Source organism: Excalfactoria chinensis, chromosome 2 (genome assembly GCF_039878825.1).
Source record: "Excalfactoria chinensis isolate bCotChi1 chromosome 2, bCotChi1.hap2, whole genome shotgun sequence".
Taxonomy (NCBI): domain Eukaryota; kingdom Metazoa; phylum Chordata; class Aves; order Galliformes; family Phasianidae; genus Excalfactoria; species Excalfactoria chinensis.
In genome coordinates, this window is record NC_092826.1 from 122,783,474 (window position 1) to 122,797,276 (window position 13,803).

Genomic DNA, 13,803 nt, shown 5'->3' on the forward strand with positions numbered 1-13,803 from the left:
AACAAAAAGTGTGCAATATTTTCATAAAGTAGAAACATTACTGTATCAAATATGACAGGTTGAGCTGGAACAAACATAAGAATTCCTTACACAACCAGAAGATGATGTTGCTCTCAGTAATACTCCACCCCGCCTTACTCCTAAAGTGCAAAGCATTAATTACAACTAATCCCAAAAGTTTTAGAGTTTATGTTCTTCATTATGTTTGACACAGCAGTTCCATGCTTATCAGAATGGAGCAAACATGAAATACACATATCTAGACATGAAAAATTAAAGGAAGACCTAGCACAAAAGGAAGTAATTTTGTCCCTGTGATGATTATTCTAATGAAAGTACAAACAAAACATTTGACCCGTAAGTAAATGCAATATACAAGTGTCAAAATCATGTAGTCTTGAATGATTTTTTACATGCTACTTTGCTCACCTTATTAAGATGCTAGTTGTTTCTTTGATTTATCTGGTAATAAATTTTTGATGACTATTGAGTCTCATAAAAATTGCTCTGGTGCTGACTACATTGATTAATAAGCCAGAAGAATCGAAACTGTCAGAAATTCATGTGCAAGAGTAAATTACTGCCAAACATACATTAAGTATTCCATAAAATATAGAATAAAAAAGGTTGATTTGGTAATTTTATCTTGTATCACTTTGCTTGATATAATTTATATTCAGGATCATCACTGTCAATCCTTGCACACCTTGCCTTTTATAAAGTCAACATTAGAGTAAATCTAATGTTGGGACAGCTAGGAAACGAGCCGCAGACAACATGTAATAATCAAAACTCAAATCCAGAATTTCACTTGGAAATTGCATCCAGTTGAAAGGTAACTAAAAACCGTTAAATCACTGTTTCAGCTTTAGTAATTAAAACTCACCTGTATTTTATAAGCCAGAACTTGTGTGCACAGCCATGCCAAAAATTATATTCTTCCACAGCTATAGGTTCTCCTTTAAGTACTTACATGTAATAGGCTCTTGCAACGTATCTGAACTAACACCTCTGAAGAGTCCTGAACACCGTGGCCCCAGATACTTTTCCTGAATAACTCCCAAATACATGTTTAACATGCAAAAAATCCCACTGAACTATACACTGGAGCAAAACGGAGGAAGAGATCTGAGTGTACATACATGAATAGGCAACAAGTATTCTCTTTTTCATTTCAAGGGAAATCATACAGATAGCACTGGGTTTAGGATTTGCTCCCTCTTTCCTTCTGCATCTATTTGCCATGACAGAGCAGTAGTTTATTGCAAGACAGATTGTAAGGTTGAAATACCCATTTGATTATAAATTCAGAAGTGGACTTTATGGATAACAAAAAGAATTCTGGGATCACTGCCCTCTATTCAATGCAATAAACGCTATGGTTTACACCTAGCACTGGAGTAGAGCTTCTTAAACAATCTAGCAAAACTGTGAAGAAGGTTACTACCCTTGTTTCTTTTTTGTTACTGCTTTGATGAAGTTGTAACAACTGAAATGGTCACTATCCTAGGTAATTCTATTTACTGTTCATGCTCCCAGGCACTTCACTTTAGATGGCATTTTTTCCCCCTATTTCTCCAACCAAGAATAATAAGGAAGAAAAAATACAGGACCTTTTTTTCCTGGGATATTTGATTCTAACTGATTTCCAGTGCATCAGATTTGCAGAGTCAAAACGCTAATGCAGTTGGGTACAGAAAAAAAGCCATCACAAAACTGTTTTCATAAGGACTTGCAGAAAATATGAGTTACATCTTACTCCAGTGTTAACAGCACGATATTTCTCGTATGGATAGAAGTAAGAGTTGAAATGCAGGACTGAGAAATCTTGGGTCATACATAGAAGAATCTTCTGATTTTCAGCTTATATTTTCCAAGAAAAAGTTAATTTTAGTGAGAAGAATTTCAAATGAAATCTCATCACAACCGTTTTCAAAACTGCCCCACAGGTAGGTATAAAGGGCTGTAAAAGTGCATGTAAACTGGATAGTAGTAATACCAGCTGAAATAAAGTCATGACTTTTAAAAAGTTTTATCAGAGGCACCAGTAAATTACACCAACATAATTTCCACTTAAGCCTTCCATTGGATAAACAGCTGATAAAAGCAATCATAAAACTAGGGAAACTTCTCTAACTAACTGATAGCCCTCGCCAGAAAAGTAAAAACAAAATTGCTGAGAATCACACACACACACAAAAATAAGTAATGTGAGAATGAAATAAAAAACTGTAGTTCAATAAAAGCCAGCACGTAATAAAACAGATATGACTGCATAGAGAATAGAAATTTCAGACAGTTCTGCTTGATTATAAAAGCGTCACTTTTTAATTTATCTCTCAAATAAAAACAGCAAATGCATGCAGTAACTCTTCTTTTTTGGTTGTAAAGAACCAATCTGAAGAAGAAAACAAGCAAGCAAGCAAATCAATAGAGTTGTGAAGAGTACAAAGAGTTAACCAGCTTACCACCACTTACTGTTACCCATAGGTTACCAGAAATCTTTTATCCCCTACCAATGTGTTTTCCACATTAAATGTCACTTAGCATTCCACTGTCAGCTGGTTCCTATTTATTTCTCACCCAGTCTTCAGGATTTGTTTTAAAATTGCTCCAGTGTTTTTGTTACCTATTTTAAAGACCTAATTGTGAACATGTGAACATCCTCACAGAAAAGATTAGGTAAGGTACCTTCAGAAAACATCTGCCCAGTTTCTTAATAGTCTGTATTTTAGACATGCTGTGCTTAACAAGATGACCCAGAAATGCTGCAGGGTTGGGTAAGAGCAGCCCCTGAATTCACTGAGGACAAGAAGTTGGACTTCTCACACATACAGCATCTGGAACTCTGGAGCTAACCCCATGTTAGATAAGAGGCCTTAAATTACAATAGTTCTGGTGAAGGCTAAAATAGATTGCCACTGTTATATACTGGCCATAACATATTAAAAGCCAGGATGTAAACACTACACAGAAACTTATAGCAGTGTGTTGATTTAAAACACATTTTCTCAAGAAGCACCCAGATACAATCAGAGGACAATAAGAGAAACGTGAATCTGCTACTTCCTCTGGCAGTTTGTCCCATAAGCATCTTTTTACAACAGTATACCTTGCTTTTTCCCATTCTGCCTGACTTCTGCTCTCAAATCATTTTGAGGTGTGTAATCCACATTCATTTTTAATATCTCTTTAAAACTACCAACCCCCAAACTACATGCAGTTGAAGTTTTAAGAAGTGAGCTCTTATTCTTGTACATATAAGCTCAAGACTTCTTCTAAGCCTTTTAAATACAGCACTGAAACTGACAGTGCACTTCATTTGTATTATGTCAGGCATTTTTCAGAGCAGATTGCTGTCTGGAAAAAAACATTTGTTCCTTTCTAAATCCCCCCATAGCCCTAACCACAAAGCAGAGAGAGGTGGTGAATGGAGTTAAATCCAGCTGGCAACCAGACAAAAGAAGTCAGTGTTGGGGCCCACCCTTGTTAATATCCTCATTGATGATTTGGACGTGGGAACTGAGCACACCTTCATTAAGCTTGCAGGTAACACCAACTTGGCAGGAAGTGTCTACCTAGTGATAGGTCCAGAACAAAAGTCTTATGGAGAGTGACAGAAGTAACTGGGATTGTTCAGTATGGAGGAGGCTTGGAGGGATCTTAACACTATGACCATCGGAAAGGAGGTTGTGGTGAAGTAGGGGTTTGCTTCTTCTCCCAGGTAGCAGTAACAGGACAAGATGGAATGGCCTGGAGTTGTGTCAGGGGAGGTTCAAGTTGGATATTAGGAAAAATTTCTTCTCTAAAAGAGCAGTTAGGTGTTGGAACAAAATGCCCAGAGTGGTGGTGGAGTCACTGATCCTAGAGGTGTTTAGGGAAAGGGTAGATGCAGTACTCAGGGATGTGGCTTAATGGGCAACATTAGTGGTAAGTAGATAATTGGACTAGATGATCTTAGAGGTCTTTTTCAATCTTAATCATTCTGTGATTTGGCAAGCCTTACTCACAGATGTGTAACTCTGCTTCAAGTTGCTGTCAGATACATTGTGCAAGGGCACAGTTTATTTAGAGATCCAGGACAGCCATGTTTTCACTGCCTTCCCACCAGCTTCCAGGTCAGCTAACAAAGTTTACTCAGAAATGATTGTGTATTTGCTCCCAAATAACTGAGGAAAACACTGAGTGGTTTTAGGTCAGATCTCTGCAGAGCTCACAGAAATGCCCTTGTTGACAATTACTGCCCAAGACCTACCAGGCAGTTGTTCTTAAGTGTTTGCTTTATTGAAACTCATTTTCTAATGAGAATGCTGTTCAGCTTTACAAGCTAAATCCTTTATAAGAACCTGCTGTAGTCAAAGAGTTGCACTGACCAACCAAATTTCTAATCTCTCTTTAGGACAGTTTTCCAAACTGCATTAATGTGTTAACTGCATTAACTAGATTCACACTGCAGTTATATTCTTTAAGTCTTGAAATTCCATGTCTGCTTCACTAACCCAAAACTGATGTCAAAGTACATTAGTTCACAATAATCCAGTTTAGTCTATCTGCCTTCCTTAGTGTTGGAATGATAACAGCACTGCTATCACTTTTGGCAGACTCTTTCAGTCAGCCCTCCTAAACCTCATGAATGCACATCCACAGGCTTGGAGGTTTAAAACTGTTTCTCACAACAGAACAAAACTAAGCTTCTACTTAGTGGACTGAGAATACTTCATTTTCACCAAAAGAATCAATCATCATCCTGCTTACATGGAACACAGAAACATAGCAGGATATGATTTTCTTTATTATTTCCTTTATTTATTATTCCTTTATGTTACCTTTTCCATTATTAAGAATTTGAATATTACAGTTCAGAAAAGGGCACATTTTAGTTCAGACAGACAGAACTCGTCTCTCCAACAACTAAGAGCTTAACAAAGCAGACCGAAGACTGGGTTGACCCTTCCTCCCTCCGCACACATTTCATTTAATCTCACGTGTTTTTTTTCCTTACTCAGGATGCCGTTTACCTGCAGTTGCACATTATATCTTCGCTTGTTTGCTTATGACCCTATTTGTCCTCAAGGCTAGGCCCTCAATTCTGTTCCTTAGCAGTTCCTTTCAGACATTCCTACCTGTTCCTCAATTTGGATTTTGCTATAATTACAATAGGTTTTTAGCTCATCTTCTGATCTTGCCTTGCCTAATGATCAGCTACAACTCTGTCTTCTATCCTCATTCAAATCCTGTATCCCACTGTCACTCTTTTCCCACTTTTGGTTTCATCAAATCCCATTTCCATACTTTCTTCAGTTCTTTATTCAGATTCTGATTTAAGCCAGCCCTAGACATCAGCACCAACAACTCAAACCCTGGGTTATCATCCCTGACATGGTAAATGGATTACTGCATAATATTCTAAACTTTATATTAAAGTTCACATCAGAGGGAATAGTAATATCAGTAGTTAGAACAGAATTTATATGTGCAGTATCTGTATCTGTCATATACATCAGTGATAGCTTCGTTTTTATTACATATCCATCTTAGCAATATATAAACACAAATTTATACAGATACTGTTTTTCTTGTTTGTCTTTCAACATGGGTTCCACTTTGCCTCGGGGAAGAGTTACAGATTTGCATGTAAATGTTGTCCAGAGATGTCAGGACTCTTAGTCATCTACTGTCTCCGCTGGAAATAATGTACTAATATATTTATCGATTTTAAAAATACAGCCAATAAATACATTTGGTTAGAATACAAATCAGTATTTTCATATCAAGTATATAGTACCATGACTCTGATACAACAAAACCAAATGTAAATTACATTTTTATGTTCTTTTTCCCCCCATCAACCTGATAAAATACTTTTTATTGGTTAATTACAATTTTTTTACTGGTACGTGACAGAAATGCGTGAATTAGGTTTGTAAACTCTTGTTTACTTCTTAGCTATATTGGATTTTGCTTCCTGCCTTCTTTGGGAGGAAGTTTAATGTGCCATGACATCATCTGGGCAGGAGAGGTAACATCTCAGAGAATCTCACCTATGGTGAATCACGGAGTTCGTCTTGTTATCAGTACTGCTACAGTAGTGATATCACATTGAAATAACACAAAAACACAGATCACGGCCACCACTGGTGCAAATCAGTGTTAGGGACAAGTGGTAAAGATGCCAGGCTAGAAATTCACTGAAATATGAAAGTGAGTTCCAGGAATAGGTTACTGGGCTACACGATGCCTCTCTGATTTATTTATTTATTTTAACAGGACTTGGAACAACCACAGTGTAAAACAAGAAAGAAAAAGAAGTAGGTACAAAAGGTTAGTGCTAAGTGCATAAGCACAAGAACAAGCCCTCCAGGAACAAGAATGTCTGCTCTAGAATACAAGTATTTGCAGAGCTGAACCTAAGAGAAAACTAGCGCACGAGAAACTCTATTCCACAAACTCCCAAATAATACACAAGTTATTTTCAGGTACTATTTGTAAACCAGTGCATTACTTTTGAGTATCTTGCCAGTCTCTTCTAGCTGTTAAAAACAAATGATGAAAAACTCTTTATTATTAGAACCCAGAAGAAGAATCTCTTTTTCCATGACCTGTGACTGCTGACCTGGAAGCAGAGGGATTTGCTGCCATGTAGCAGTGGGGTTCAGTGGAGCAATTTCTTCTAAATAACAAAGCCAGAAAGCAGATTGCCTCTAGGTAGAGGACTGGATCAAGAGTGGATTCTTGCAGACTGTCACTGACAATAAAATGAGGTTTTCAATTACAATGCTCAGCACAGAGCTGTGTACCCGTGTTGCCAAGTGATACATGCTCAGCACAGCATTTGTCAAACCATTTCCACTGCTAAGAGTGAATGCGTCAGTCTTTGAAATGCCTTGCTCTTCTACCACCTTTTCTGATGGAAATGTGAAAAGTGCAGCTTACTTCTTTTCACAAAACATCTTGTTGAGAGTCCTGACTCCACCCTGACTGCCTCATAGGGAAAGCTTGCTTTCTAGAAACTTAACTACTGGGGACTGTTCTATCATAATTCTGCCTCACTGAGATAAGAAAGTCAAACGGGGAGACAGCCATTGCTAAATAAAGTGTTAAAAGGTAAGTGCCAGGTTCAACAGCAGCTTAGACGCGCTAAAAGTCTGAATGTTATTCTACACACAATCAGCATCAAGTACATTATTTTGTTTTAGCTGAAGCTATGTCACCAGCTGATCACTGCAACAGACCACTGTGACAAATTCAACATCCCTACCCTTCCTTTTATGAGAACAAACAAGCTAAGAGCAAGTTCCACATGAAGACTGATCAAGAACACGTGATTAATCCCAGAAGCACACCCAGAAGGCAGCTTTCTGGATTAGTGTAGCTGTCAATATCAGCAGCCAAACCAAAACCACCACCCCAAGTACCAATTGCACATCTGAACTTTAAATTGCTATCTTACACCATAGAGTTTCAGTTGTTCATAGGAATTTAAATCACCATTTTCATTCCAACATTAACGTCCGTTTGCACTTGTCTAAGTACATTCTAGCCACCAAATCAAACAACCCATCCTCTCTTTGGTGGTACCCCAGATAGTGAAGATCCTCTGAGAATACGCTTATAACAAAAAGGTCACTTCGAAAGTTGACTAGACACATGAATAAAAAATAAAACATTTAGTTAAGCCCTTTGAGGAGATGAGGTTGTCATTACCCTTTACTGTTGGAACAAGTTTTTCAACTGCTTCTCAATCCTACCATGAGCCACATGGGGCGCTTAATGGCACCGCCTGGGGACACACAGAATCAAGGCCAAGATTCAGCTTATTATCTAAACTTTCAGGAAGCGAGCATGGCAGTCAGAGATTAAGAATCATTATATTCTTGGCAAACTGACCTGTTTCCAAATGATGCTGTCACAGGATGATATGTACAGCGGGTGTATTTTAGCCAACAAAAGCCAGTGAAGTGCCACACGCTTCTGAGTTTCCTGTTCAGAATTAAAAGCCCCTCCACACACGTTTTCTAACACAATATATAGCCCATCTTCTTGTCAGCACATGTCCTTCTTGAAAAATGAGAGCTGAAAAATCACTTGGCATCATTTCTCATGAAAGGTGAGGAAATTAAAGGAAATGAAAGCGCCTACCAAGTAGGAACAGCTGATATGAGGGGCCTAGTGGCTAACACGCTTCTGAAGTAAAGTGCAATTCCAATTTAATTCTCGGTGCTTAAGTACCATGTAAAACAGAAGTGTGAAAATGTAAAAGTATGTGAGACAATGACATTTTATCTTTAGAAATGTTCATACCTCCTGGGTGTCATCCCTACTTACCAATTAATCACTGGAGCAGGAATATCCTAATACGAAGCCAAAAATGGGGTGAAATTTTTCACCGAGGATGCTTGAAACAGCCATTTTATTTCACAAGGGAAAGCAGATCTATTTTGATCTATTTGCTAGGAGTTCCACAAAAGCAGCCTCGCAGAATCTGAATGGGAAACTCTGATGGTGACTGTAGCACAGCGATGGCTTGTGCCAGCCATCAAGAGAAACCTCAAGGTTTAGTGAGTAAATCTGGCATTATAGTCATTGCAAACGCAAAATAAAATACATTAACATAAACCACTTAGTGAAACATAACTTGGCATTTCTGATTGTGTGAGCGTAGCCTCTCTGTCTTAGCTAGTACAGACAATGTTAGATTTTAAACAAAGCAAAATCAATATTTCCAATCAGCCAGCAAAAGGAATGAACATAGGGAAACAATTACCATCCCTGGAGCTCAAAATCCATCTACACCATATAGATGCATAGTTCCCAGTTTATGAAAGCCCGCATCTCCCAGTACCTGAAAGTAAACTTTCTGATCTGAGATAAAAAGAATGATTCTAAGCTGTTAGTATATAAGAATTGTTCTCTTTTCTCAGTATTGGTAGTGAGGTTATCCGATAATCTGTTTAAGTATGCTACTTTGTCTCACAGTAAAAGATAAGCTGACTGCTTCTATCAAATGTAGGTTAGTTTAAAATATTTTTTCTTGTCTGAATGATCTGCAGAAATCCAAGTGCACAAACCTGCATAAATGTAGGTACCTACAGAGAAAATTACCATATTCACACCTCATCTTAGTGATCTCTGGACAGAGACTAAGAATGAAAAAGGAATCTGAATACGTTAGAGGGAAAAGATCAAGATTTCAAAAGGAGTCTTAATTTCTTTCATGTTTGCAGCTCTTTTGCTTTTGTGCACAATTATGCCACTAGACCCGCTAACCAGATTATGCCATTGTTTATGAGTATTAAGACCTAAAATCGGCTTTCCGCAAATTGAAAAACGTCTGTAGCAGGTGGTATCCGAGTAATTTTCAGATTACATATTTAATGGAAACTGGAGATAAAAAGGACAACTTTCCATTAGGGAAATCCACGAACTCTCTTCTTAGAATTATAGAATTACTCAGGTTGGAAAAGCCCTCAAAGATCATCTATTCCAACCACAGCCTAACCATAGTACCCTAACTCTAACAACCCTCTGCTAAATCATCTCTCTGAGCACCACAAATAAACGGCTCTTAAACACATCCAGGGACAGTGACTCAACCACCTCCCTGGAGAGCCTACTCCAGTGTTCTATCCTATCTGTAAAGAAGTGTTTCCTAACGTCCAACCTAAGCTTACCTTGGCGCAACTTGAAGTTATTTCCCCTCGTCCTGTCACTTGTCACCAGTGAGAAGAGACTTGCCCCACTCTCACTGTAAGCACCTTTCAGGTACTGGAAGAGAGTGATAAGGTCTCCCCTCAGCCTCCTTTTCCCCAGACTAAACAGCCCCAGCTCTCTCAGCCTCCCCTCATAGGGCTGAGCACATGTGGAACACCAGCAGTCAAGAACCAGAAGATGTTAGTACTGAGATTCTAATAAAATTACATTGAGATTTTAAAATTATTTACATATAAAACAGGTGTGCTGAAAATAATAAAATGTCTTTTCAAATGAGTAACATCTGCACGCCTGTGTTCTCTCATCACTAATCTTAGACAGCAATGAAGTATATGTATATAAATTCTAACTGCTAATATCTAACAAAAATTCTGAATGAAGCATGGAATGACGCTTCGATTCCATTTTTCCTCCTACTGACGGCTAGAGTCTGATTTTGCTTGCACTGTTAACTACAGAGGCTCCAAATATTTACTGTGGACAAAATGAAAATCAGCCCATTAGACAACAAGACACCATTACACCTCTGCAGCAATAGGGACAACAAACATAACAGGGCTTATTTAAAACAAAGAGCAACAGTTACAAAAACTGATGAATTACAGAAGATTCTGGTTGCAAAAGAAGAATTGCCCGAACAGTTTATTACTCCACAGCCATAAAGCCACCACTTATTATCTTTTATTTTTATTTATTTATACGTACATTTATTTATAATTACCTAACAAGAGCTCCCCCAAAAGCTCAGTGTGTCAAATACTAATTTCAGTCCTTGAAACTCTGCTATCTGCTTGAGAACTGCATGACAGACCCTAATTTCTACTGCTCAAAGATAAATATAAAATCGATCCTAAGAAATTACAACATGAGTTATCAGAAAACTTAGATGCAGGTGTACAATGGACTGTGCGGATACTCTAAGGTGACAGATAGCTGCCTCCTTGTACCATGTTTGCAGTAAAAAACACTACCAGAAGAAAGGTATCACAGCCTACTTAAATGCATGAATAATCTTGAGAACTATGTATCACCAGACAAAGATCAGTACATTTCTGAGACACAGATTTGTAGTCACATTCCCAGCTGTGATTCTTATCACTTAAATTCTCTTAATGAAGAACAGCATACAAAAGCCACTGCTGGATCATTTACAGTTTCATACGAAAAATCACATCTCATTTACTTAATTGGAACTCCAAAACTTTCCTCTACTTATGCTTTTTGGATAATTGAGTTGGCAGCTACCATATAAGATCTGTCATAAATACCTCTAAATTACTATCATACATTTTTAAGTAAAGGGGAAATACCAAAAATTGACTTTCCATTCTAGCAGTTGTACTGTCTGTTAAATTACCTACTGGTTCTAGGAAGATAGCATCAAAGTAGTTGTCAGACATAAAAGTAACTTCCCACCTGACGTTTTACTGTGGACTGGTAACAAATATTTTCAGTGCAAATAAATACTTTAATTTGGTGAATTATTAAACACATTATTTCCCAAACAAATATTCTACATTTGTACAGACTTCAGAATTAAAATGAGAAGCCCAGCACAAGGTCTATTTCATCCAATTACACTGTTGAAGGAAGCACTAGTATCTATATTTGAATTAGTGAAGTTAGGGACTTAAGTAAACCAGTCCAGATTAAAAGATCTGAATTCTGAACATCTGTTTCAACATACAGCAACTCGCAGCCAAAGCCATCAATGAACACTTATTTCAATCTATAAAACCTTACTGCACTTACTTAAGATCTCAAAGCTTGCAATTCTTGCTCTTTTACCTTCCTCACATTACCTAACAGCTCTTAGAAAGAAACAACAAACATAGGACAATATTGAGCAATCTCTGTACTTTCTTAAAATGTCTACATCACATTTATTTACTCTTCTGTTAGCAAAACTCTTCAGTGTAAGTTTACAGTTTGCATATTTGCCCCAAATCCCTAGCTAATGCATGGATTATGAAAGATGGGTGCAGCTGATAACACTTTGCTAAGCACACTACAGGAAAAAAAGCCATCACTGATCACACGTAACAGTGTCACACGATACTTACTATTTGTATGTTTCCGATCGAATGTACTCAAAAACATGAGACACTCCCAGCTGGAACTGGTCAGCGATTGGAGTCACCCAAGGATTGTTCTCTGCTTTGAAGACTTGCTTTTGACCAGTCAAATCCAAATTACCTGAAAGAGATTTAAGAAATGGCATAGGAATAAAAAAAAGTGAAATACAAAAAAGTTTATAGAAATGTCTTGCTGCGAATAAAACACCCTTCAGTCATTTTGGAGAGTACAAACATAATCAAAGGAAACATTTCAGGTTTAACGGAGTGGAAAAGGAGGACAGAGCAGTTCCCACCATGATGGATGCAGTTACACACTATTCATTTCAGCGGTACTACATGTTGCACAGCAGGATTTTATTTGGCCCACTGTAAGTAATATTTATTCACTGAGTTAGTTTGAAGTAGAGCTTTATCAGTGGATAGGTTTTGGGGTGTCCTGCACAGGAATATATTCAGTCAGCACTGCCAGAACAAGTGAATAAGAACCTGGGGCTTTCTGATGCCTCTCTCCCTGAACTTCCCAGCTCTATCTCGACATCAGAAGTTTCACATTATCATATCATTAAACACACCCATTGGGCCTACAGGACAAGTCAGCAAGACATCCCTGTCTGCCATGGCTTGCTGGAATGAATGGTGAATGACATTATAGTAAGATTTAGCTCTGCTGAAGCTTAACATTGCAAAGCATTTCTCAGTGACGACTCCAAGCACCATGCCAACACACGATGCCCAATGGGCTTCTTGCCTTGTCAGTGCCCAGTGAGCTGGTTGCACCAAGATCCCATGATGAGAATCTCCTGTGTCGAGAAACACAAAGATGTTCTTGTTACAGGTCAGCTTTACCTGTTTTGTTGACAAGAAGCCTTAAAAACTTTCAGGAAGTTTTTATTGTTTATTTTTGTTTGTTTGTTTTGTGACAATTTACCATCAGAAACCACAAGAGCAGATGCTCTACCAAAACTTCTCATGGCCATGGTTACAAGAAGCTAAGTTCCAGGAAGGCTTGGCCATTGAAATAAGTGTTCTCTGAATTAAAGAAAGAAATACATCAATAAATCTCTGCTACCATTTCAAATCTTTATTTTGCAAATGTTGTGACTAATGGACTCCCAGCACTACTGTTAGAAATCCACGAGGAAAATCACAAATACAAAAAGAAAAAGAAAAAGAAACAAACAAACAAACAAACAAAACCCACACAGAAAACCACGGGAAATTTAACAGAAAAAAATGTACAAGGTTTTGAAGAACTACCAAGCCAAGCCACGCTGTCACAGAAGAGTAGAAGCAATCTGATCTGCTCATTCTACAAAACAAAAGGCACTGGTGTAAGTCACATGAGCGCTCATGTATGCTACAGGCTCCTGCAGGCTCTCTGCATTTCCCTGTGCTCTGCACTCCTGCTAATCATTACTGGGCTTCTGTCTATACAAAGGGTTAACGCAATTAGAGTAAAGGAAGACCATTATACTGTGTGAAAAGATGTCATGCATCTCATATCGCCTATCAACAAGTTACCATTACCTTGCCCAGCTCATCTGTCAGCTGTCTGAGGCCTGTTCTTTTTAAATAATGACATGCAGGAAGCATCTCACCCTGTCAGTCAGCAGCAATTGCCCTAACTGCCTCATGCTCCAGTGCACCCAGTGAGGGGCCTCGCACCCATCTCCTTTATTATGGGATGAGCAGCCCTGGTGCTGTAACAAGGATCAGGAAGCAGGATTAAGCACTGTGACAACGAGGACCTAATAAGCTAAAAGGTGGGGTGTGGGAATCTGTATAGGCTGTCTGAAGACAGCCTCACTGCTCTCTACTCAGTTGTAAGGCACAGGCCTCCAGGGAGAGAGGCCGCGCTGCAATGAGCAGCAGCCCTCTGACCGGCACTGCTATGAAGATCATGCATCACTCAGAGGCGTACTTTGCAACAGCAAATTGGATTTTCCATTTTATTACCTGCAAAAAAATCACACGCGTTTCTCTCCAACACTACCAACACTGTAAGCACTCACTT

At 38.4% G+C, this 13,803-nt stretch overlaps 1 protein-coding gene across 4 annotated transcripts in view; it reads right to left on the reverse strand.

Annotated features, from left to right (window-relative positions):
* RSU1 (Ras suppressor protein 1) overlaps nucleotides 1–13,803 on the reverse strand; it is a 94,143-nt gene that overhangs the window by 44,156 nt on the left and 36,184 nt on the right. For all 4 annotated transcript variants that reach the window (XM_072328853.1, XM_072328850.1, XM_072328851.1 and 1 more), the window contains exon 8: nucleotides 11,775–11,907. In XM_072328853.1, the coding sequence (XP_072184954.1) occupies nucleotides 11,775–11,907 (133 nt within the window). The remainder of the gene's footprint in view (nucleotides 1–11,774; nucleotides 11,908–13,803) is intronic.